Below are 26,385 nucleotides of genomic sequence, written 5' to 3'. Positions count from 1 at the left end.
TACATATGGGGACTGTTGAAAATCTTCACATTAAAAACTATTCTTCGTAGCATATCATTTTCTTCATAAAATTGCATTCATCATAATTGCTGATATTTTCTGGGCTCTAAACTAAATGTCAGGCATTGTTCTAAGTGTCTCCAACTATTAGCTTATTGAATCATGCAGTAATTCTTTCTGGTGGGTATTGTTTCCATCCCCATTTTACTGATAGAATAACTGAGACTAAAGGGAACAAGGTAACTAACCCAGGGACACACAGCTTGTGAGTAAAGAGCTAAGCCAAGATTTTGAACACAGGTATTGTCTTAAACTAAAATTAGACCCTAATGAGCACATAAATTCAGAGCTAAAATAATTGATAAAGCTGTTGTTTTGTTTTTTAAGATTTTATTTATTAATTTGACAGAGACAGCCAGTGAGAGAGGGAACACAAGCAGGGGGAGTGGGAGAGGAAGAAGCAGGCTCCCAGCGGAGGAGCCTGATGTGGGGCTCGATCCCATAACGCCGGGATCATGCCCTGAGCCGAAGGCAGATGCTTAACAACTGCGCCACCCAGGCGCCCCGATAAAGCTATTAAGATGACTGAAACAGTTTCCAGAATTCATCCTCATCATATTTCATCACCAGTGCAGTCCTGTTCAACCGTGCTTACCAAGACTTGCACCAGCTTTTGTAAAAATTTGTTAACTGCCTTCACTGATTTCAAGAGTTGGGGAGCTGGGAGGTGTATTTACAGAAAATAGTAGTCTTAAACCCTTCAGGAGCCTTACCCTAAATGTGGCAACGAGTAGGGAACAGCAGAGCAAGTTGAAATGAGGTTGGTGGGTAATAAGCTACAGGATACCTTTCTGCACACGACTGTTGCAGTTTTTCAAGATTCATTCATGATTTTTGAAAATTTGAAATCATGTCACGAACATTTGGGTTTACCTTTTTTGTCTGTTTTTACTCTCCCACATGACTCTGGAAACTATTTTATTTAACAAGCAATTACATAGTACATACTTGTTTACAAATTTTAGGTCATTTAATCCTCATAGCAACTTAATGACATAGTCAGTGTTGTCATGGAGGAGAAAATGAGATACGGAGTGGGACGCAGGGACTTGCCCAAGGTCAGACAGCTGGCAGGTAGCAGAAGCATATGCAGGTTACCAAACTTTGGGGTTAATTTTTTGAACAGCTTTTTGAGATAACACACATACCATAACCATTTAAGGTGTACAATTCAGTGGGTTCTGGTATATTATTAATTTTGTTAAGTTATAGTAAAACATATAATGTAAAATTTTATTTTAACTGATTTAAGTGGTCATTTCAGTGGCACCATCAGTATTTCCAAAACTTTTTTTATCACCTGTATAGAAACCCTGTACCTATTAATAACTCTCTCTTCTCCCTTCCCCTCAAGTAACCTCTAACCCACTTTCTGTGTCTATGAATTTGCCTATTCTAGATTTCTTATAAATGGAATAATGCAATATTCATTGTTTTATGTCAGGCTTATTTCACATAGCATAATGTTTTCAAGGTTCATTCATGTTGTAGCCTGGATCAAAACTTCATTCCTTTTTCTGGCTGAATAATATTCCATTATGTGTATGAACCACTTTTGGAATATCCATTCATCTGTTGATGGACACCTGGGTGATTTCCACCTTTTTTTTTTTTTTTAAGATTTTATTTATTTATTTGACAGAGAGAGACAGCCAGTGAGAGAGGGAACACAAGCAGGGGGAGTGGGAGAGGAAGAAGCAGGCTCCCAGCGGAGGAGCCTGATATGGGGCTCAATCCCAGGACTCTGGGATCACGCCCTGAGCCGAAGGCAGATGCTTAATGACTGTGCCACCCAGGCACCCCTGATTTCCACCTTTTGGCTATTTGTGAATAATTTTGAAGTGAACACTGACATATAAGTATCTGTTCAAGTGCCTGCTTCCAGTTCCTTTGAGTATATACCTAATTTATCTTTTTGAGGAACCTGGGTTTATTTTTCAACAGTTGAAACCATTAATATATAGTGGCTGTTCTCTGTACAACTGGGATGAAACCTGTTAGCAGCTTCTGTTTATAGCTTCTGTCATCCCTCAGTTGTACATTTCAGCTATTTTAATAAACTGGAGAATTACCACTGTTTTGTTCTTTTTACTTTACATACTTAGTGATTTGTCTATGTGAGCAATATTTTTGTCCCATTTGATAGTAAAATCTTATTTGGTATACTTGAGAATAGTAGAAATACAATGTGAGCCACATGTGTAATTTAAATTTTTCTAGTAGTCACATTAAGAAGGTCAAAAGAAACAGGTGAAATTCTGATAAACTATTTTATGTACTTAATACATTCAAAATATTACAATGCGTAACCAGTGTAAAAAATTAACGATGAGATATTTTACTTCTTTTTTTCTCTTTTGGGTACCAAGTCTTTGAAATCTGTTGTAGATTTTACATTTAGAGCTTATCACAATTTGGACTGGCCATATTTCAAATGCTGTGTAGCCACATGTGGCTAGTGACCTTGGACATTGCAGCTCTAAATCAAAAACTAATTCATGCAGAAGTGAAAAAAGTAGGGGGCTTGGGTGGCTCAGTCGTTCAGCATCTGCCTTTGGCTCAGGGCATGATCCCAGAGTCCTGGGATCAAGCCCCACATCGGGCTCCTCCGCTAGGAGCCTGCTTCTTCCTCTCCCACTCCCCCTGCTTGTGTTCCCTCTCGCTGGCTGTTTCTCTCTCTGTCAAATAAATAAATAAAATCTTTAAAAAAAATAAAAAGTGAAGAAAGTAACTAAAAGCTGAACCAGCAAAATAAACATTTTATTATGAAATATCATTTATTATGTTATTGCAAGGAGAGCTCGTCTTTACATTTATGTTTAACTCTTCAGTCTCTAAACCAAAATAAAACTTTTGGCTGTTCCTACAAGTCTTCATAATGACTGATTAATTTTTCTTCTTTAAAAATCTATTAGAAATTTCCTTTGGAATTGTGTTAAATTTATATTTTAATTGGAGAGTGTTTGGCACTCTTAAAATACTGCCTTCTGATAGTACGTCATTCCATTTATTCAAGCCTTCTTTTTTTTTCTAGTTCAGCCCTTTTTATATTCTACCTTAGTTAAGTTTTATGGTTTTCTTCAAAACTGTGTATTTCTGTGCTGTTGTGCATGGGATTTCTTATTGCATTTTCTAACTGCTTGCTTTTATAAACTCTTGATTTTATTTTATAATCAGGTACCTACCAAATCCTTATTTAGATCCACATTAGCTCTAATAGTTCCTCTGTGTGAGCTGATACCCTTTTTAATGTTTGCTAGCCTGTTCATAATCCTGGCTCTGCCACTGATTATAGACAACGTGACTTGATATCGATATTAACAATGAATATTCATAATCAAACACACATGCACACATACGTACGTGTATACACACGAGCACTTTCGTAGTCATGTGTCAAATGTGCTGCACAAGCAGGGTCCATTCCTTTACATTTTTATGATTTGTGTTCCTTCGTTTACCCCATCCCTAGTGATAGAGACCAATGCAGATGGCCGACAGGCACGATGGCTAAAGGAGTTCTGTTCCAGTTCTCTTACTTTAGCTTGTTAGCCATCCAGAGGCTGTTTAGACTGACAATTCAAAACAAAGAAATCGTTTTGTGCTGAGTAGCTAAGATATTAGGGCCAAGGTATTATATAAAACTAAGTGTGCTGTGCTTTAGAGTTAAAAGCATACTGTTACTCTTTCTGGTGAAGTTCACAATCTTATTATATGTTTCCAGAGGCAAATAATTGCCTTTCCTTCTCATTCACAAGGGAAATAAATAAAAGGAATAAAGAAGAAAATAATTTTATCCAGTAGAGGGCGTGCTTGCTACATAAAGACTCAGACTTGTTCATTGCCCAAAAAGAGGACTCATTTTTTAATTCATGAATTTCGAAATATTCTTGTTACAGCATATTTCCTTATCTTCATTTGAATATAACATGAATCCTATTATCATGAAAGAGCATCAGAATAATTTTAGCAGAAGGCGAGGGGGTCAGGTCAGTGAGGGTATTTAGCTTATATTTCACATTACTGTCTAAAAGAAATGAGATTATTTCATTATTTTAAATGTACATCAGTTTCCTGAGCTGTGAAAAAAGGGTGTGAGGAGTAATTGAAGCAAGATCAGGGAATGAAGTAAGTTACATTCCTGAAGGAATGTATAAGGATTAGAACCTAGAGTTCAAATGGAGCTAATTTATTATTTTTTTTAACTTTCTGAGAATATATGTATATACACATATTACATATGTATGTAATTAGTCAATTTGAAATTCAGAGAAATAATACATAGGCAATAAAGCAGAACATCTTTCCACTCAGGAGTTCCTCTGTTAAAATATATATTTTTTAAAGATTTTATTTGAGAGAGAGAGAACATATCTATATCAAGTCACGTTGTCTATAATCAGTGGCAGAGCCAGGATTTAAATCCGGGTCTTTCTGACTAGATAGCTTACATTTCTGATCACTAATAACAAATGTTAAAATATTTTGAACTGTCCTTTTTAAGTTTTACCCAGAAGTTCTAAAATGACTAGATTAAAATATATCTACTTTTAATTTTAGGGTTTATACTGTAATCAATACTTTGTATTTTGATAGTCTTTATAAGCAAGAGGTATTTCTGTTTGATATCCCTTAGCTTTTGCTTAGCTCATTATATTCCTAGAAGACATACAAACTCCTGTATGATATGTTCTATGTGATTTGGATAGCATTGATATCTCGATTATTTCAAAGTTGATTTTGATCATAATTACTTTGTATGTTTTACATCTGATGAATAAGCATTGCAGTTTTCTTAAAATTAAAAAAAAATACATTTAGCCAAGTAAATTTAGGAAATTAGTTTATCTAAAAAATAATGAGGCTTCTACCAGCAAAAAATCAAAATTAGTACTTACCTGAAAATACCAAGTTTTCCATCCTGTCCATCCCACCCTCTGCAGTTCAGAGGGCAGTAATCAGATTGAGAGGATAATCAGCACAGCAAATGTTGCTCTGCTCAGTAAAATACATTGACAATGTGATACATAGGAAATTTCTTAACCAGTTGTAAATGTCTTGCTTACTCAGGTGTGCAGTAGTGTTCTCTTCCCAAACTATAAATTACCTTACAGGACAGTATTTTATATTTTTTTCTTAATATTCCTTCCAGTGTCTTACAGAGCTCAGAGCAATTACAAACTGTAGGTAGAAAAGGTATAATCTTAGGAGGTTTTGCCCCTAAATTATACAGCTTCTCTGTGTGCAACAAGAGAAAGACGACATGCTATGATGTGGCAAGACCATAGATTTTACAGATGGTACCGTGTTTAAATCATAACTCTCAGCTCAGCAAAGAAAATCACTGACTCTAGTTGGGTCTGGCTTCCTCAGCGAGTTAGATCTGTTCTATCCTTAGAAGACTAAAAACCGAGAAAGGCCATTTCATGGAGGGAAGGAAAAAAAAAAAAGAGCTAGCAGGCTGAGATCTCTCAGTTGGTCAGTTTTCTGCTTCCCTCCTTTCTCTACAGTCCTCCTCTGGAGTATTTTGACTTGTTCTAGCACCGTCTATCTCTTCTCTGGAATGACTCAGAACACCGATTAGAATGACTAGAATAGAAGGGCGGGGGTGAGACTGATAAGAGCAAACACAAAGTCGAGAAAAAGTTCGAGGTGATTGGTGGTCATGGTTCATAATGACATGAATATACTAAATGCCACTGAACTATATGTTTTTAAATGGTTAAAATGGCAAATTTTATGTATATTTTGCCACAAAAAAAAAAAAAAGACTAAGTTGAGGCAGAAGGTTGTGCAAGAAAACTTGTCCTGTGACTGAACTCAGGAGGCTGGTTTTTTTTAACAAGAATCTGAGTGCTGAACAACATTCTCTTTTCAAATAAAGATCACCTTGATACAGAGATAGTTTAATTCAATAAAGAGATACGAAAACAACCATAGATCAATTCCTTGATCCATTTGGTCTGCTTAAATATTCCTTTCTCAATGATGCCTGTCAAAATCAAGCAAAAGAAACTCTTTCCACCTTCTAATATATGAAGAAAAAATAAAATTTGGAATGTTACTCATTAGATTCTGTTACTGAATCATATTAAAAATACATTATTGGATATTATGTTGCCTTGGCTAGTTGGTTTATGTATCCTTTTAGAACTTTTGCATTCTAGAGTAGTTGATTTTCAAACTTCTTACCAATAAAAACTTTTTTTTTCCAAACTAAATTTGATGAAGAATCTTTAGTATATAAAACAGGCAACATGGAAAGCATAGAGGAGCTGGTAGAAACTAGGAGTGGGGGACCTGAGAGCCCTGCACACTTGGCCTCTCCTCAGTGTCCTATGTTGGGGCCCAGCTGGAAAGTAAACAGGTTGAAAGCCAGGGCTCTGTAATCATATACAGAACTTATAGTAGTTTAGATAGGTTTATGGTGATTTCTACGGTTGAATACACTGGACTTTTAGCATTATAGTACTCCCACTCTGTCCATTCTATGGTTTAATGTATTTCACCTTATAGCACCTTTCCTAAGATTGTAAGCCGACTTAAAAGAGAGATGTGCCTGTGATCAGGTGTTAAAATCATAGTTGTTTTACAGGATAGGTGAACCCTTAGATTTTTGTGAAAGCATATTTTTTTCATATAGTATCTCAAAAGTGATTTAAAATCTTTATTTCATAAATATCAGGTTCTATCAAATATTTTCCTATTTAACACTAATTTTGAAGGAACATCTGTACCCCTGTGTTTATCACAGCATTTTTTACAATAGTCAGACTATGGAAGCAGCCCAAGTGTCCAATGATAGATAAATGGACAAAAAAAAAGATGTGGTATATATACAATGGAATATTATTCAGCCATTAAAAAGAATGAAACCTTGCCGTTTGCAACATGGATGGATCTAGAGAGTATAATGCTAAACAAAATAGAGAAAGACAAATACCTTATGATTTCACTCGTGTGGAATTTAAGAAACAAAGGACAAAAAAGAAGCAAAAAAACAGACCCTTAACTATAGAGAACAAGCTGATGGTTACCAGAGTGGGGGGGTGGGGGGAATGGGTGAAATAGGGGACGGGGATTAAGAGTACATGTATCATGTTGAGCACATGAATAATGTATAAAATTGGTGAATCACTGTGTTGTACACCTGAAACTAACATACCACTGTGTTAACTATACTGGAATTAAAAATTTTTTTAAAGTATTTGCCTTTTTAAAAACGTATTGCTGTTGTTTTGCTGAGTCATTACTATAACTTATTGTTTATTGATACTTACCTAACATTGACTTTCAAATTGATTGTCTTTCAATGAAGGCTTTATTGAAAAGGCTTGAAGCTGTGAAACCAACAGTTGGTATGAAACGCTCTGACCAGCTGATGGACTATCATCGGAATATGGGTTATCTCAGCTCATCACCGTCCTCAAGACGAGTGAGATCAACTCTTGGCCAGTATAGCCCATTAAGTAAGCATATTCAGGATTATTTTGTAATTATGTTTGCGTATTTCATCCTTTTTAAACAATACAACATATTGGATAGAGTTTAAAATAGCTAACTTCTGGAATGCACTCTGTTATTTTTCACTGGCATGCTTTGTCTTTTGTTAATTCACTTAATTTCAGGCTTCACTCGCAGTGTGTAATGGCAGCATAGGAAAGAAACAGGGAGATAAAAACAATTGAAAATACCAGTAGAGCCTTCAATAATGGAGAGACTTAATTTCATTACATTTATTAAAGGAAGAAATGAGTAGATAATGCTGTTTAAAAGCTGCTAAAACATCCCCCCTAACCAGTTAAGAATTTTTGGTAATATCTTTAGCCCTTATATGTACTTTGTCTTCCTCACTGGATTATCTAAAACAGGAATTAGTCTGTAGAATCATCAGAATCCATCCTAATGGTTGATCTGTAATCAGCACACACCCCGCTGGTGGTGTGTCCCAGAAAATGTAGCACGCAGTAACCACTTAGCGCTAGGGTATGTGACACATGGAAAGGCCAGACATTCTCATGTACAGAAGCCTGTGCTGTTACTTCACGTATGCATTCTAAACTATAAAAAAGAGATGCCAATGTTAGAAGAAAGTTGGACCCACTTAAAATGTCCCAACTCCTCAGCGCTCATGTGAGTCTTAAACACTCACATGACTAGTAATTCCATTCATTCATTTCATTCTTTAGGCATCACTTCCTTGGTATAGTTAGCGACTAAGATAGGGTCTTGTTCCAGTAATTCATACATTGTTCCTTGAATGTGGTAAATTATTTGTTGAATAAATTCATAAATGGTTATACAAAGATCTTTTGTTTTTTCACTTGAATCATTTGAGCAGCTTTCTAAAACCTTTATTCCCATCCCTAATCTGTTGAATCAGAATCCCCTAGTTTAGAGTCTGGGCATGTTTATTAATACATTTTTAATCTCCAGAGGGAATTCTGAAGTGCCTTCCTGTTTGAGAATTATATTAGGCTAATAAAAATGCATGTGAGATAGAGAAGAAAAATTTATTCTGGATTTTAAATTAGGAGTGAAGTTTATCAGGTAATGATGTATGTATTTAGTTTAAATAAAATTATTTCTTGTTCTTCATATATTTTCAGGAGGAGCTTCTAGAACATCAAGTGCTACCAGTGGTCTCAGTTGTAAGAGTGAGCGACCAGTTTTTGACACGTCCAGTGGCCTGTTGCTAAGACCTAAGCCCCCTAATGTTCGTACAGCTTGGTTATAAAAACTTTTTACTTTAAGCATTGTTCATCCAGTTCTTACTGAAGTGCTCTTGTATATTACTACTATTCTGTGTGTAAGCATCTCTAATTTAAGATATACGAGTTGTAATTTTATTGTCATTCAATGCAAAATTGTTTTCAAAAAGACAATGTAAAATCAGTGTTTCCTATGAGGATATGTTTCTATGAGATGTGTATGTATTTGATAGAGAAATGGTAGTATGCATGTGTATTTTCTCAACATAGAAATTGATTCAGCTCTTATACTGACAAAACAGTTGTGATAATACCCCTGCACATTGGATCCAAGATGTTAACTGTATTGTTCTTGTTTTATGTGGTTTTTCATAAGCTTTAAACCATGAGCATAGCTCCTAAATTTTGATATGCTCCAGAATTTAGGTGGTATAATTCATAATTTGATTGTAAGACTTGGTTGTACACTTTCTTATTATGAAACAGAACTTGAAATTTGTTTTCACTGGTGGAGCTGATTTAGATTTGGTGAGCAGATTGAGAGAAGCTTGTGCTAGGGCAGCCCTTGTGATTCACCAAAGGCATCTACTACCTCTGTGTAAGTGTGCTGAGTTAGAGCTTAAAAATGTGATCAATCATTCCAGACCATTTCAAACTGTGAGTATTAGGAAGTTCAACTTGAAAGGCCCTTTTCCATATTCTTACACATTCGGGTAAAATAACACTGAAGATTCTGAGAAATGAGGTAGGTAGACTTTAGAGCTATAGCCCACTACATGGTGATTAGGTTGTCCAAGGACCAGATGACCATAAGCAAAAGCAAATACTTGTTGAGCAAAATAGCACCACCAGTTTGAGGAGCCAAGAAGCAGATCCTCAGTTGTGTCAGGACAGTGTTTAAGTGATACTGTTAACAAGTTGTGTTACGTTTAGTGTTTGCTGTATTAAGAGAGAAGATAAATAAGAAATGCATGGTCTTGAAGCTTTAGAAATTCCAACTACTGTTTTTAAGGGCTGAGAAAGAACACTAAAGTATAAATGGTAAAGGAGAAATACCACACATTTGTTGAGGCTACTTTAAATGTCATCTGATTTTCTTGTATTGTTTGGTTTGGGCTTTTGTGTTGAATCCTGGAAGTGCCATTTTTGCCAATGCCACTTTTGAAATCCTAGTCATCTTAATGGAATTAGTAATGGCAAATAGGGTGTCATATACTTGACTTTCGAAATTAGAATTTTTTCTGTCAATCTGTGGACTTTCATTTCATACAACAAAGTATATCTTAGTTGTGGTTGCTTCTGCTGTCTTAGTCATCACTTTTTCATTGCTGGCCTTTTTAGTATACCTTTAGAATATATTGGAAAGTTTCCATATTAAATGCCAATTTCTCTTTTTTTAATATGAATTCTTGATCAATTACCTTTGTTGTTTATTTTTACAGGTTAGCTCAAGCTTTGTAGCATGTTTGCCAAACTTAAGTTTCTTACCACTTTGGGCAGTAAGCCAAACTGCATTTTGCTAAATATCCATTCAGAATTTCTTGGTCTTAAGTTGGTATTGATGGATTTTTTAGGATACGACCTGTGAAGTGTGGGAACACCGGTGTTAAAAAAAATTCACGGGAACACAATCTGTGAGATTTTTCTGCTGCTTTTTTTGGGCTGTAATGTTCGTTCATTGTTATTTGATGCTCTGTTCTGGTGACCAAGTTCCTAGATCATTTAGTGCTCTAATTTATTTATTAATTTTGGTTATACTAAACCAAGGGTGTTTTGTTTTGTTGTGTTTTTAGCTTATCGCACTTTTAATGTTTGTATAACCAACTTAGAGAAAAGATAATGCTGAATTTAAAACTCAGCATTTGGACACCTGCCTGATATTGTAAGCTAGTTTTTATTGAGTTTTAAGTTGCTAGGGAAAAATATATATATATGAAACCTTTAAAACCTTTTACATTCATAATGACATTAGTCTCTGAATATATTTTATACGGCCTTTGCAGTCCTATGTCAGGATACAACACATAATTTTATAGATAAAGCTATACTTTGATTTTGGGTACTAATTTAATGCCTTTAGTTTTTACTGCTTTGGCAGGGGAGGTTAATCTAAGTATTGCTGATAGCAGGAATTCAACTTGAATAAACATTGGGAAGAGCAACAATATCCATCTTTTCAAAGCAGAATTTATAATTCTGTTGTCATTATTCTTATATGGTAAGTAAAAATAGAAGGATAGGAGTTGAATATGCTATTCTCTGATATAAGTCAAGGTACTTTGAAGTTGTTATGATTTAAGGGACACTTTTATGAAGGAATCATAAGTATACTATTTGCATTTTCAAGAATTTATAAAAAGGTAAAGGATAATCTAGGACTATTATATATTTGGTTCACTTGGACCCAATTTATATACTTAGAAGATTTACTTCTGTAACTGGAAATTGTACTAATCCAAGATCAAAAATTATTAGGCAAGATTCTTATTGAGAATTATTTTCATACCTGTCAAATGATAAACTGATGTTGCCTCCATTTTAATAAGATTTTTGGAAAGATTTTGAACTATTATATTCTAAGGGATAGCTGTTATCTCACACTTTCCCTACTTTTTTCAGTCTCCATTAAAAAGCTGCATTCTTAGCTACTACTCCAATAAAATTTTTCTGGTTTGCTCACAAATAGAGTGTAATGCAGTTGTTTTCAAACCATTAACCCAGTGTCCAAAATCTAGACAACTTTAAAAAGAGGTCATTGTAATGCTTGTGTGCTTCTCATCTTCAGATTCAAATACTGCACACTATGAAAAGTATTATGACCAACATAAAGTTGGAGACACAAGTTGAATTTATTATATTTTAATTAAATTCATAAAATGTTTAATACCTTAAATGCCAAAATCTTAACTATACATGATTGTATACCATCCTAAAAAATGTTCTTAATGGTAATGGCTACTTTATTGCCCTGAATAAATTAGTAATAAACTTAAAAATCAACATTTTTTTTAATTACCCAATGTGTTACGTGTTTTAGGCCTGAAGAATAGCTTGACATAGTGAAGAAAGAAATGAAAGGATTAAGGATAATTGAGTTTCGATCCTGTACCCATCTCTCAGATGCATTTCCTTTTTTTTCCCCATAAATTAAGAGGTGTCAGCTTAGAATAATAACTTCTGTGTGCTTTACAAACCTAAGAATTAGAATGGAGTTAGAAGGAGGGGGATATTAGCTATTTATATCTTTGAAAGTATGACATTTGTGTGGGAAAGAGTTTGCTTATAATTACATTGTTGGTCATCATCTCTTCAAACCACATCATCTAATTTGTTCTGTAAAATTGCTATAATGCTGCATTGGATACTCGTATAGCCTCATGGAATGTTTTTTTTTAAAGTGTCCACATCAACATTACACATGCATTAAGAGTGATAAGAAATTCCCTTTTTAAAAGTTGCTGCTAAAACATCAGTTTAGGAACTTTTTTTATGAGGGTTTAATAACCACAATGCCATTGGAATAAATCACTGAGCGGTTCCAGCAGTAATATATTTGAGTTCCCAACTTCAGAGTTCAAGGATGCTTCCAGCAAATAAGATCACATCATAGCAGGAAGTTTTATTTGATTTTAAAGTTCTGGTGACTGGTTTTTAAGCCACTGAGAGAGATTTCTGGAGCCACCATGATACAGGCTGAAGGTTCTATGCCTCTGTTTCAAAGTATACTTTTTAAGTTCAGGTAAGTTGCACTATTTATTCTAAGATGATGTTTCTAAGGTTTTACTGTTTTACAAAGTAAAAAAGAGGTAACATGTCATTAATTTACTATAACGAGACACGGGGTTTTTTCCTAGGAATCTAATTTCACATCCACTATTAAAAGATGGAAAAAAAAAATTTTAGATAGTTACCAAAAAACTATGGTTCCAAATTCTTACAGTATTTGTGTTACAATGATAGTCTTCACCAACAATCACATGTTTATTTCATGTATTTGGAAATTATAACTGATCTCCAAGTTTGCAGTATGCTTTGTTTTATTTCATTTGGACACCTGCCTGATACTGTAAGCCAGTTTTTATTGAGTTTTAAGTTGCTAGGGAAAAATATATATATATATGAAACCCTCATGAAGAAGATACTTAGTACTAAGTAAATATATCTTCTCTGCATGTAATTATGTATACTAACTAGAAAAACCTACCATTAATTTGAGAAGATTTAATTTGAAATTATATTGTGGGGAATGTGAGAGGCACATGAGAATGGCATTCCAAAGATTTTGTTGTTAACCGTTTATGTAAATATTACAGAAATACAGAAAGGGCCACAAAACATAAATGTACACTTCATATGTTGTTATAAGGCAAAGCCCTGCATCACCACTAAGCAGACCCAGAGTTGGACTATTGCCAGGACTCACAAGGTCCCAGGGGGCTCCCTACGGTCATGACGCTCTCTGTCTGCCAAAAGGTAACTTACCTAAACTTCTAACACCCTTGTGTGGTTTTGCCTGTTTTTGATTGTCTGTGAATAGAATTAGATTCCTTTGTGTCTGCCTGCTTTGTGGAGCATATTTCGTGGTGTTGCTGTAATTCTTTGGTTCTCATGTCTGTATAGTCTAGCGTATGACTGTACCACGATGCATTTATCTGTTCTGTGGTCGACGGACCTTTGAGGTGGTTTCCAGGTTTTTGGTTATTACAAGTAATGCTAATACGAAGATTTTCTGTAGCTGTCTTGATTACATGTGCCTGCCTTTGGCATGTACTTAGGGGTAAAGTTGCTGGGTTGTAGAGTCCACAGAGAGTTTTCCAGCGTGAGTGTCCTAACTAGTTCCTGTTGCTCCCTGTCCTCACTGCCATTTAGTGTCCGTCGTTTCAGTTTAACCATTTGGGTGGTTGTGCGGTTTTATCATGTGATTGAATCACACTGCTCTGACTCATAATGAGTGGAACACGTTTCGTGTTTATTGGCCGTTGGGGTACCTTGTGGGAGTGCCGATTCTGCTCTCGGTTGGGTGTCCATTTGGTGATTCGTAGGGGCAGTTGCATGTTCTAGATACAATACAGTCCCAGTGTGAGTTGTCTTACGAATATTTCTCCCAGTCTGGCTTGTTTTTTTTTTTTTTTTTTAAAGATTTTATTTATTTATTCGACAGAGATAGAGACAGCCAGCGAGAGAGGGAACACAAGCAGGGGGAGTGGGAGAGGAAGAAGCAGGCTCACAGCAGAGGAGCCTGATGTGGGGCTCGATCCCATAACGCCGGGATCACGCCCTGAGCCGAAGGCAGAGGCTTAACCGCTGTGCCACCCAGGCGCCCCCTGGCTTGCTTTTTCACTATAAATTATGTCTGTAAACAGAAATGCTTAATTTTACTTCAGTCCACTTTATCAATCTTCTGTAGTTAGCACTGTTTTTATATATTGAATTTTATGAATTCTTCATTTACCCAAGCGTATGAAGATACTCTGCTACATTGTTTTCCACACGTTTTGCTTTTCACATTTAGTTACGCAGTTCATGTGACGTTGTTGTCTTTTTCAGAATGATACCGTTACCTTAATTATTGGCTTCCAGCTTTATTCTTTGGCCTTAATTTGCTGTTATTTTTCTAATTCATTGAAATGGATGTGTAGTTCACTTATTTTCAGCCTTTTTATTTTTTTAGGTAAACTCTATGCCCAGTATGGGACTCAAACTCACAACCCCAAGATCAAGAGTTGCATGCTCTTCTGAGTCACCCAGAGCCCCCAGCCTTCTTTCTCCTTTTCCAGTAAATGCATTGAAGGCTGTCAGTTTCTTCTGAGCATAGCTTTAGTGGTTTCCCACAGTTTTAGTAACATAGTATTTTATTTTCCATTAAGTTCAAATTATTTTCAAGTTTCCATTGTGATTTCTACTTTTTAACCCATGGGCTCTTTTAGAGTGTGTATATATTTATATATATTCTTTTTTTTTTTTTTTTTCAAGAGCGAGCTTGCCTGCAAGCGTGGGAAGGGGAAAATGAGAGAGAGAATCTTAAGCCTCCACCACGCTCAGCATGGATCCCGACGTGGGGCTCGATCACAGAATCCTAAGATCATGACCTGAGCTGAAATCAAAAGTTGGATGCCTAACTAACTGAGCCAGCCAGGCACCCCTAGAATATATTTTTAGTAGGATGTTTTAAAGTTTTGATTGTGTTTTTGGTTTATATGAAAAAGTGTAGAAAAAACTTGGAACTGTAGATCAGGGGTCAGCAACTTTACAACCCATGAGCCAGCAGCCTAGTGTCTGTATTGTGGCTTTTACCTTTTTAAGTGGTTTTTTAAAATCAGAAGAAATATTTGTGACGTGAATATTATATGAAATTCGCATTTCAGTGTTCGTATGTAAGTTTTCTGGAACACAGCCATGCCTCCTTCATTTCTCTCATCCAAGGCTGCTTGTGCAATGTGGCAAAGCTGTGTTATGTCAAAAACGATCTGGCCAACAAAGCCTAAAATATTTACTGTCTTGTCCTTCAGAGAAAGAGTTTGTTGACCCCTGCTCTGGATGGTGTTTTCTTCCAGACAGGATTTACTTTTGCTTCTGACAGGCAGCAAGGGCGCTTAAAGTCTCAAATCGGGTTAAAACAGACATGGAGTGGGCATCAGTGACTGCAGTGCCTTCAAGCAGATTTTTATTTTAAATACTTTGAATCCCTTTTCTGGTTGTTTTCAAAGGGAACATTGGTTTTCATTACCTAGTCTGCCAATATGGAAATGCTTTATAAATCAAATACACTTGGTTTTTTAAGATAATTCTTAGATCTTACAGTGAAACTTCTGGATGAGTTGGGCTCAGCTTGAGCTTGAAGGTGTCTGGGCAGCTGTCAGATGGAGGAGCCTAGCTTTCTCTTCCCCGGTGTGTCCTTAGCGCGGCAGGGATAGGGGATGGTGATGAACAGGATCCTTTGTCTTCTCACACCAGTGACAGAAGCCTGGGGGTAAGCCTGGTCTCCTCCACCTTTTAACCCCACTCCAAGTCCCTAGTCTTCAAGTGGTCCTGCTGCTGCTGCTTTGTTTCCACTGCTGTCTCCTTGCCCCCACTCCATTCTCCACACTGCTGCCAAAGTGCTCAAATGGAAATTTGATCCTGTCACTTCCCTGCTTAAAAGTCCATTGGCTCTTTTTTTTTTTTTTTAAGTGGGCTCCACACTCAATATGGGCCTGAACTCATAACCCTGGGGTTGAGTCACATGCTCTACCCACAAGCCACTCAGGTGCCCACCCTTCAGCAGCTCTTTATGTTGTTGCATACATCTCATGCTTGAAGGAAGCTTATCTGACAAATGCATTTTCTCCATAAGGCACATCACTGCCTTCTTGCACTTAGGAACCCTAGGCATCACTTCAGCACTATGTTTGGGGGTCCATTTTAAACTGTTGACATCACCAACAAAACACAAAAATGTGAAGACCCCCTTTTTAGAGTAGGACAGCTGAAATGAGGACAGATCCTACCTGGCCTTGTTTAATCTCAGGTGTGTATCAGGCAACTTGTTTTTCGCCACTCTGCGCATAACCCAGAATGAACACAAAGGGGTTAGAAATAAAATCTTGAAGAGGAGGTCAATTTGCAAATACGCAATCTGCCAGTGAGGGTCAACATTATCACAGATTAACTGATATTCAAGAGAAGCAGAACACTAAGAGCAATTCATGGCATGACAGACTTTGTAAAATTGTCTTTTTAAAGACTTGAAATTTGAATGTAAAACAGCCACAAATTTCCATCCATTACATTATATGCCCCAACATGCTTGTCCACTCGATAGCCCTTGCATGTTCAAGATTCCACCAAACTGGAAGACTTGCTTTCCCCCAAATATTCTCCTGGTTCTCTGACTCTGGGTTGTAGGTGCACGTTTTCCTCATTTGTTCTTGTATTTAACAAACACTAAACACGGTGTCCCCAGGCACTGTTCTGGGCTCCAGGGAGATGGCAGTGAAATAAGAACGAACCACGGCCCTTGCAGAAACTTCCATTCCCTCACAGCCTTGTATGTTGTAGGTGTTTGTCAATTTTATCTCAGCACAAGCTATGTTGTATGTATTTTACACAATGTAAAATAGAAAGGAAATAGTTGAGATTTAAACACAAACAGTTGAGGCAAGTTGCAATGTTCAGTTACCATTATGGGCCAACCTCTTATCCTCCATGGTTTTCCTTATAGACTCAAAATGTAAAATAAGGTAGCGAAACAGAGGCCTCTAGGGGAGGCTTTAAGATAGAAAATACATAAGAAATGAAAAGGATTTTGGGGGGGCTGCATTTAGGGAGAGAGCTTTGCAGGAAAGGGGACTAATGAGGAATTCCTGAGGGCAGGATGCTCAATTCTGAGTTGTTAGTTTAATGTAAACCCTTTTCATCTTCCCAGACCTTCAAGTGTGACAGCTTTGCACAGTGACAGTGCAGTGAGGGGATTTGTAAAGTTAGGATGTCCCCGGCCAGATGACAGCATCCTGACAGAGACTTGGTTCTAGTAGTCGCTGGTGAATGCTGTACCGCAGCGAGAAACTGACTCAGTGAGGCCCTCTAGGCGTATCTGCACTCCTCAAGTGCAATCGAGGTAACCCTAGCAGAACAAGGGAGGCTGATGTCCAGGTCACAGGCACAAGGCAGATAATGTGTGCCATTTAATAAATGTTGACTTCTCTTCTCCATTTCCTGTTCCATGCCAGGGAGGACCCAGTTAAAGACTGGAAAACAGTTGTGGTTCTTGGTTGGGCTGGGAAAACCCACTATTCATTCATTGCTTTCGGTTCCCAGCTGCTTCTCATGGCTCCTCCCTCACCTCTTAGGTTTCAAAATACTGAAAGGGCTGCTGGCATTACTTTAAGATATGCTCCACAAAAGTATCTGCCCTACTAGCCTGCCCTGCTTTTCTTTCCTCTCCATCAGCAACAGAATTTGGACCATTCATACCATCCACTGGATGAAAAGCAACACGAGGATAATGTATCCAGAAGGCCCCTAACACTACATGTTTATGACCTGGGCTTGAGATGAGATTGAGAAACTTTTTAGCGCCTTAGCCTGTTCCATCGGCATAGACACGACTACAGTAGGACAGATGGAACCCTGGTTATTGTGGTAAAACAAAGCAGCCGATTTTTTACCAGGGAGGTAGGATTTAGTACATGGAAGAGCTTGGGAAGGAGGGGTGAAGGACAGGAGGTACAGAGACACTGCACCCCTCAAGTCACCCATCAGGGAAAACATAGAACACATGGGCCTGCCTTTCAAGCTTTGCCTAGGGTATCTGGAGTGGTTTCCAACAAATCACTAACAGGCTCGTGCTATATGAACTGTTTGTGGTCTTCTAGACCAGAAGTAATTTCCAGCTAGAAATTGTAATGAATTTTCTCTTGCTCACTAGTTTATGAGCGTCAGATCCAAAATGGACTTTGCCTCTAGGTCTTGATAAATTGTTACGGTAAAGAAGTGCTGGCAGACACTTTCTATACCTGCGTATCTGACTCTGCTGTTTTCTTTCAGGCCCACCTCCTACCACTCCCCACATTTCATGTCCCCCCTTCTAGTCCTACTCAAGCAAGATTATATTAGATAGTAATGCCCATTTCACTCGTCTCTCCCAACCCCATGGAAGCTTCTTTCAGAATGGGTTCCTGTCTTTTTTTCTCTTCCACAGAGCCTAACAGGTACTAAATACTAGCTTGCTACCTGATTGTCAATGAATACTGCCCACCTGTCATAAAATTCTAAGTATCACAGTTCTCTACAGGCCCTAAAACAGAACATTTCCTCATCTCACAAAACTCCTGAAACTGTTTAGTGGAATCTCAGTCCTGAAGATTGCATGAAAGTGCATAAAATCAGGTGGGACTATGAAAGCCGTGATCCATGCCACCACTATGGAGCCCCCAGCACCACGGCATGAGGTAAGATACAAAGTGGGTAAAAGCTGCCAAAGTTTGAAAACCAGAACTATAAGCATTGTAGGTACTCATGATACACAGTAGAACATCTGACCTTCAGAAGCTGGGCCACTGAGTTACATAAGTCAGTCACGCTAGAAAACACGCATTTATGGTCTTATGTTTAAATCCACGTAGCAGTTAACAAGAATTCAAAAAAAACATGGTGCATTAAGTGGTCTTTATTGAGATTTCACATTCAGTTATCTTCTTCATTATCAGTTCTTCAGTCGTACAAGTATGATAAGTTATGTTATATCTGACGTGGGAATTTAAATGTAAAATAAATACAAAATACATTTGTGGTTTAATGAACACTCAGTGAAGCTTTTTTTTCTGAGGTATTCCTTTCAGTCTGGTTTTATCCCAGATCTTTCTTTTTACTTCCCATAGGAAAAGTCTGTTAAACCACACAATGGATCTGGAACCAATGACCTTGAGTTTTAACTACATTAAACGTATTTTTTGATCTCATCATACAACACCAATACAAAAGCTCCGCCCATGCCTCTCAACACATTGGACCAGGCACCTTTGAAGAAAGCCTTGGCTCCTTCATCTTTTGCAATCTTCCTCCAGCAGTCCACCGTCCCAGTGTACATAATATCCGCTGTGGAAACAAATGTTGGTAAGGGCTTTATAATTCTGGAGGAAAGAGGCTTTTCCTCTGAAAGACATCTACACACAGTGTTAGAATTCTAAGTCAGTCACTTGAGCTCTAAGCCCCAACTCTATGCAGTGTCCAGCTAGACACCCTCTTGCATAACTGTCAGGCAGTGTCTCTTGTCAGTCCTCTTCCTTCCACCCAAAATCAGATGAAGAACTAGAGCAATTAGCTAACTCACACACATGGTCAAACTGTAAAATGGGAGGGGACGGGGTGGAGTGGAAGTATTAAGCTGGGTGGTCCTCCTTTTTATGGATGAGAAAAGAAAATTTTATGGGCAGAGTCTCAAGATGACACGGTTAAAAGAGATACAACTATGAGGTTGAAGCATATGGAACCAATATTTGACTTTTTGACGCTAAAAATGGCAATTTCATGTTTCAGCCTATGGAAGCCAAAACGGCTTCAGGCCATGTCACCCAACAAAAGCACCCTCTCCCACTAACACTTGGAATAGCTAGATAACAAAAGCAAGAATTATTTTTAAATAAACTAGCTAATTAGTTTCCTGTATTTCTGTACCCAGGCTCTAAGGAAAAAGGGCCAATTGCCTCTATCATAATTAGATACTTAGTTAAGTTCACCTCAAAATATCTCATTTTTGGTGTTCTTATCTCTGTGATAGAAACACATTCTTTTCTCTAAAGGAACAGTTGACAGTGTTGAGGGGGACTGACTATAAAGCTGCTTTCCTAAGTTCTTATCACATAATTTTAACAACCAGAATAGTGAAGACTGGAAAGAACACTGAATAGTGTTCTCCTTGGGAAGAGAAATAAGAGTTAGACCAGTAGGTGTCAGGCTTACCCCCTTTCCGGCCAGACTGCATCATCATCCTACGGCGGACAGTGTCAAAGGGGTAGGACACCAGCCCTGCGACGGCTGTCACGCTCTGGGCAATCATCCAGCTCACAATAATGTGCACATTCTTGGGGTCAGGCAACATCCCTGTGAGCAGAGGCAAGAAGCCAAATGGCTGTGAAGTGATTTCTCTCAGCAGCTCAGCCAAAAGCAAGTAGGGATGGAGAAGAGGCTACCGTACCCTCCAACTCCATGCACTACCCTTCTGGAAGAACCTGCCCCTTGTGGGTGCCTCACAACCAGGCAGCCAACCTCTGGATCCAGGGAAGCCAGAGTTGTGCCCAGTGTACAGGGCATGTTGAAATAGCTCCAAGTTCAACTCAGTCACCGACAGAGCTGTGGCAAGGGGGAAGCAGGCTCCCCTTCCTCTCTGGGTAACTCAAGGCCAGAGTTCATTTCAGTAGAGGACACGGAGAGTCCTTTAGCTATTTATCCACACCATACCACCTCCTCATTCAGAAGCATCCGTTTAGCCCAGGGACTAGGAAGAAAACCAAGATTAATATCCCATCCTTCATGAGTTACAGACCCCTGGGGCCCTTCCTCCTCCCCACTCCGCACCCCCTGAGGCCCCTCTCTCACCCTTGGCAGTGTCGTAGACTCCAAAGTAGGCCGCTCTGTAGATAATGATGCCCTGGACAGAGACGCTGAAACCCTGGTAGAGACCCTTCAGGCCATCAGACTTGAAGATCTTGGTGAGACAGTCACCCAGACCACTGAACTCGCGCTGGGCGGCACCCTTGCCCACGTCAGCAGCCAACCTGGTCCTAGCAAAGTCCAGCGGGTAGACAAAGCAGAGGGAGGTGGCCCCAGCTGCCCCACCGGAAGCCAGGTTACCGGCAAAGTAGCGCCAGAATTGCTTATGCCGGTCCACGCCCCCCAGGAAGATCTGCTTGTACTTGTCCTTGAAGGCGAAGTTGAGAGCTTGGGTGGGGAAGTAACGGATCACGTTGGCCAGGTTACCCCTCCAGAAGGATAGAAAGCCCTGCTCCTTGGGGATTCTCACGACACAATCAATGATCCCTTTGTACTGCTTCTCGGCACTGATCTGTTTGCTGGCATGCTGGACCTGTGGCGGGGGGAGGGGAGGAATTGGGTGAGGATGGCGGGAGCAGAGTGAGAAGGAAAGAGGACAGGAGCAAATGAACGTTTACAACCCCTTGATTTTCTTTTTTAAAATATATGAGCAAATCAAGCAGATATTAACTAAATAAGTACGTTGGCTACTTGGATAACAAGCAAAAAAAAAAAATCCACTTTTGCCTCAATTATCAGGGCACTTGAGAAAAGGTTCTTCCCCAAATAAACTGAAAAGATTTCTTTGTAAAGCGTTATTTATGCACTGCCTTTTTCCTAGGTGCCAGAACTACACTACAGGCTTATCCGGAGATAGAAATGATTAAAGATCCCTGCCCTAAAGAGCATCTGCTGTGATTTAACAACAGAGATAGTGATTCCTCAGTCTCACGCAGTCTCCCTGGAGACCAGGATATCTGAGGAGTGGCTGCTCTCACAGAAGTAGAATAAATCCACCAGGTATTAAGAGCCTGAAAATGTTCAAACAGATTATCCAAGTAATTAATTACTGAGGGTTTTGTTGCTGTTGTTGGGGTTTTTCTTTTTGATAATTTTGACTCCCAAAATGAAAAGGCCGAGTTTCTCATTGAGGGGCCCTTGCCTTTTGGGCAAGTAGAGACAAACACGATAGATAGGATGAGGATGATAAACCAGAGACCAGACTGCAGAGGAAAAGATCTGGGGACAGGGTAAGGGATATGACTCTATTCCGCAAACTCTTTCTTAAAATCTCTCAAAACCTGTTTCTTCAGCTGTAAAAAAGGGGGATAATACCTATCTTAACAGGTTATACAAAGATAAATGAAATATATGTCAGCCTACAGCATGGCGCATGGAACACGGTACGCAAGTTTTTGAGTAATAATTATTCTGAGGTTTGTATGGTAGAAAGTGGACGCAAGAAAAAAGGTCCAAGGGGCACTGAAAATCAAAAGGTGAGGCCGACCTAGGAGGCCTAAGTGGAGGGTCAGTGCTGTCCCAAGAGCAGGATCTGGCAGGCTGTAACCTGCTTGGGGTGGGTTTCCATATATAGACACCCGAACGCAGGGCGCCACCCGACACCAGGAATCTGCTACTGACGCTGGACCTGTCTACGCAGAGGGCACCTTCCCCTTCGCGCAGGCCGGGCGCCGGGGCCTGTGGCCTAGCACGGATTTGCTGCGGCTGGCCCGCCCCGCTCCCCCTGGCAGCCGCTGCTCGCCCGCGTCCCGCGCGCCCTGCCCGCCCCGCACCCGGCCCGCCGCGCCCGCGCCCCCGCCGTGCCCACCTGCAGCAGCAGTTTGACCCTCTCGATGGGGGCGACCGCGGTCTTGGACACGGCAGCGGCGACGCCGCCGGCCAGGAAATCCTTCAGGAAGCTCAATGCGTGATCACTCATGGTGACAGCCGCGCGCACACAGCCTCCGGCAGCCGCGCTCTCGCCTCCGCCCGGCCAGGCACCGCCGCCCGGTCTCCGTCCCTGCGCGACGCGAAGGGACCGCCCGTCTCGCCCCGCAGCCCTCCTTATATCCCCCGCCGTCTCTCGCGAGAGGAGGAGGGACCCCGGGGCCGCGCGCGCATTGCGCATTGGCTGGGCAGGTGCCCGGACACCCCCTCGCCGTCCCCCTCCTCGGCAGAGGGCAACCGGGGCGAAGGCGCTTCCGGGAGGCCGGGGTGGGCCGGGGGCTGTGCCTGCAGCTTGGGACGTTTAAAGGGCAAATTCATGTTATCTGTCCCGGCGAGCAGAGGGAACACCATGTCTCTGCGGCATGTGGGCCGCTGTATTTATAGCACAAGAAGGCTTAGGCTGGGGCCGACACGGGACCCACGCCTCGAGCAGGGCTTGCTCTAACCTCGGCCCGCACGGGACCCGCTCCCGGCCAAGGGATTTCAGGCTGGTTGGGTTTTTGTAACGGTGTCCCTCACCACGCTCGCCGCTTGGATTTGGGCCTCTTCAGGGTTGTGTGCTCTCGCAAATAAATCAAGATCCTCCAAAATAAATGCTAACGTCACTTGATGCTGTCATTACCTCATAATCTGGCAACCTGCCGAATCCCCTCTTCCCTCCATTCAATCATTCAATCATTCATTCTACCGTGAAGTACTTCTGGGACTGGCATTCAGCGCCACCAGGAAAGGGGGCAGCTTGAGTGCAGGGGGGACCCCAACAACAGGGGCCTTATAGGGCTTTTTTTTTTTTTTTTTTTTTTTGTAAATCCTGGAAGGGCTTCATGCGCTACTCTGCTGTCATCGGAATCTCGGCACATATTCTGGGCAGAATGTTCTCAGGCAGCTGGCGGCTTCTTGAGGGTCAGTGCTGTTAGCCTTCCCCTCAGAGCAGCTGAGTGACCGGGATGTCAAGTAAGAGAAGGTCGAATCCTTGTCTGTATTTGCCTCTTTATGCTAGGCACTGAGACTGGGGAGACATTTGCTCTCTAGTCTTAGAAAATTGATTGCAACTATGCGTTGTTTTTGTTTTTGTTTTATGCATTACTATGAACTTCGATTTTCCTTAACTTTTTTTGTAGGCAGTTCATATAATAATAGTACAGGTTTTCAGATACAGCTGTTCCTTCCCCTAGAATGATTGCAATTAGTTTTTAACTCCAAACGTTTCGCTCAAGTTTCTTCCCAATTTGGTACAGTTGACAAAGTTTATGCATTTAATTTATGCTGTTAATGGAACTGCAGCTGTCTGACTCCCCGGGTATGGACCCTGCAGTAGAGCAGAGGTCACACGTTGGGTGACAGGACCACAAAGGATATGCGTTTATCTGAGGTTGGGCAGGCTAGAGTCCAGAAGCCTAGGTGAGCCGTGTGAAAGCTAGCAAATGCAAGTTTGCCAAGGTCAGAGCAGGCAGAAGGTCAAGAATTCAGCATTAATAGAAAAGCCATTCGAGCATTCATTCAACAAGCACTAGAGCATTTATCGTGTGCCAGGAACAAAGTTTCACCCTGCGGATTCAGTATGAGTTAAGAGATGGTTCAGCCTCCCAAGGAACTTAGAGTTTCTCAGTGGACATACTTGTCCCTTAGCTTTATTTCTTACAGCTTCACACATAGATTTTCATGAATCAACCCAAACCACATAATAGGGCGCTGTATCCATTCTGTTAACACTGAGCCATTGCCCAAACCATTTCACTTTGTGCATTCGAGATGTTTCTTGTTTTTACTATGAAAAATAATGCAGCTACATACTTTGCAAAATTTCCTTTTTCCCTTTATGATTTTTCCTTCTCTTTTCTCTTTTGTAAAATGGAATGGGTAGATTAAACGTTTTAAAAGATTTTTAGCTCTTGCTACACCTTGAGAAGTCTCTCTTCAGAAACAAAGCAGCCCACCAGCGGTGTCAAATGGTTACAGATCCTCCTCCAACCCTGCCTTTAAAAAAAGCCTCTTTTAGTTATTTGTGCCATCTTATGGGTTCTAATTTGCACCTCTTTAATTGCTATGAAACTGCACATATCCCATGTGATTCAATTTAGTTTGTCAGGGCTTTCCTTTGATATACATTTTTAATCTTCCTTGACTGCTTATGGTGTGAAAGCAGAGTATTTATATTTAAAATTCTTTATATATTTAGAGCAGTAAATATGTGCTAAGCGCTTTTCATTTTGTTTGGGTTTTTTTATATTTTTATTACATTCTTCTAACAGTGTTATTTATTTAGATATGAACAGATCCATATGATGATATACTTCATGTTCTGATGTAAATGTACCTCTCTTGTAGATTTAGTGGTCTGTTTGTCCTACTAGCCTATTTCCTTCTAATTTTTTTTAAAGATTTTATTCATTTATTTGAGAGAGAGAGAGAGCACAAGCATAGGTAGGGGGCAGAGGCAGAGGCGAGGAGGGAGAGGGAGAAGCAGACTCCCCGTAGAGCAGGGAGCCTGATTTGGGGCTCAATCCCAGGACCCCGAGATCATGACCTGAGCTGAAGGCAGACGCTTAACTGACTGAGCCACCCAGGTGCCCCTCCTTCTACTTCTTTTGACCTAATATCATACCATACTATTCTCAGGTATTCCAACACTAATTCTTTTTTTTTTTTAAGATTTTATTTATTTATTTGAGAGAGAGAATGTGTGCACACACATGGGTGAATGAGGGGAGCAGTAGAGTCGGGAGAGAAAGAAACTGAAACAGACTCCGTGCTGAGCAGACAGCCCAATGCAGGGCTCAGTCTCACGACCCCAAGTTCATGACCTTAGTCGAAACCAAGAGTAGGATGCTTAACCGCCTAAGCCACCCAGGTGCCCCCCAACTCTAATTCTTAAGTAGATATTTTCTTTTCTCCATTATTTGCCTTGGATTACTAATTCTAGTTTGTCATATATTATGTTCTTATAATAGCTTAAATTAATGAAATCCCCATACCATGGCTCATTTATTTGATCATTGATCTTTAAAAAAGAACAGCTTATGTGTGATTCTATAACCACTTAAAGAACAAAAAGTTTTGTCTGCTCTTATGTCTGGATTTGTTTTTACTATCAAGTTGTTCGATTAGTTAAATATCACTAGAAGATGTTTAACAGATATTAAAGTTAAATTAAATATTAACATATTACTCCAGGGAGTATTATCATCTTTGTTGCACTTGACTTTACTAATCACAATTTTTTATATTTTCTAAATGGAAGATATCATATTTCTCCTTGGATTCTGTCCAATTATCCTGTCATGTAGGGCAAGCTGTAGCTGGAATCCTTGACAAGAGGTTTTCCACGGAAATCTGTACACTGTCCTTTCCCTCCGTGACTTTCTCAGAAAAGAGAGGCCTCAGCTGCCCTCAAGAGCATGAGCTGCCTGTGATCACAAGATCCAGGTATCACTTACACAGGCAGGGGAGAGAATGGCGCTCAGCAGAACATGTGTCTACCACCAATCCCAGCACTCAGCGGCTTTCTGCCAGCATGAGAATGGACAAGGCATCTGGGAGATCAGAAAGAAAACTTGCTTTCAAATGTGGCATGGTGTCCTGGAGGCTGAGGGGTGTAGGGGAAAGGGCTGTATAGAAATGAGAGTAGGGTATTGAGCTAGTCTTTTATTTTTAGTAG

At 39.8% G+C, this 26,385-nt stretch overlaps 2 protein-coding genes across 5 annotated transcripts in view; one reads left to right on the top strand and one right to left on the bottom strand.

Annotated features, from left to right (window-relative positions):
- The window catches only part of CFAP97 (cilia and flagella associated protein 97), a 34,604-nt gene extending 24,433 nt beyond the window's left edge, over positions 1-10,171 (top strand). For all 4 annotated transcript variants that reach the window (XM_045785792.2, XM_087856531.1, XM_045785791.2 and 1 more), the window contains 2 exons: positions 7,379-7,529; positions 8,670-10,171. In XM_045785792.2, coding sequence (XP_045641748.2) covers positions 7,379-7,529; positions 8,670-8,797 — 279 coding nt within the window. In that variant the 3' untranslated portion in view covers positions 8,798-10,171. The remainder of the gene's footprint in view (positions 1-7,378; positions 7,530-8,669) is intronic.
- An 8,729-nt stretch (positions 10,172-18,900) lies between these two features.
- Positions 18,901-22,923, bottom strand: SLC25A4 (solute carrier family 25 member 4). The gene is made up of 4 exons (XM_045785793.2): positions 22,609-22,923; positions 20,847-21,333; positions 20,211-20,351; positions 18,901-19,346 (listed from the first exon to the last, which is right to left on the bottom strand). Exons 1-4 carry the CDS (start codon positions 22,906-22,908, stop codon positions 19,189-19,191), a joined length of 1,086 nt encoding a protein of 361 aa, XP_045641749.2. The 5' UTR covers positions 22,909-22,923; the 3' UTR covers positions 18,901-19,188.
- Positions 22,924-26,385: the final 3,462 nt, after the last annotated feature.

Source organism: Ursus americanus, chromosome 27 (genome assembly GCF_024610735.1).
Source record: "Ursus americanus isolate L20-20 chromosome 27, mUrsAme1.1.p, whole genome shotgun sequence".
NCBI lineage: Eukaryota > Metazoa > Chordata > Mammalia > Carnivora > Ursidae > Ursus > Ursus americanus.
This window is presented reverse-complemented; position numbering and strand designations above follow the sequence as displayed.

What these genes read in the sequence shown, in the direction of transcription:
- SLC25A4 (XM_045785793.2), bottom strand. Translation starts at nt 22,908, where the DNA reads ATGCGCAATGCGCGCGCGGCCCCGGGGTCCCTCCTCCTCTCGCGAGAG. An exon ending in GGGTCAAACTGCTGCTGCAG is followed by an intron (nt 21,334 to 22,608) that starts GTGGGCACGGCG and finishes CCCCCGCCACAG; the next exon opens with GTCCAGCATGCCAGCAAACA. An exon ending in GCAGTCTGGCCGGAAAGGGG is followed by an intron (nt 19,347 to 20,210) that starts GTAAGCCTGACA and finishes TTGTTTCCACAG; the next exon opens with CGGATATTATGTACACTGGG.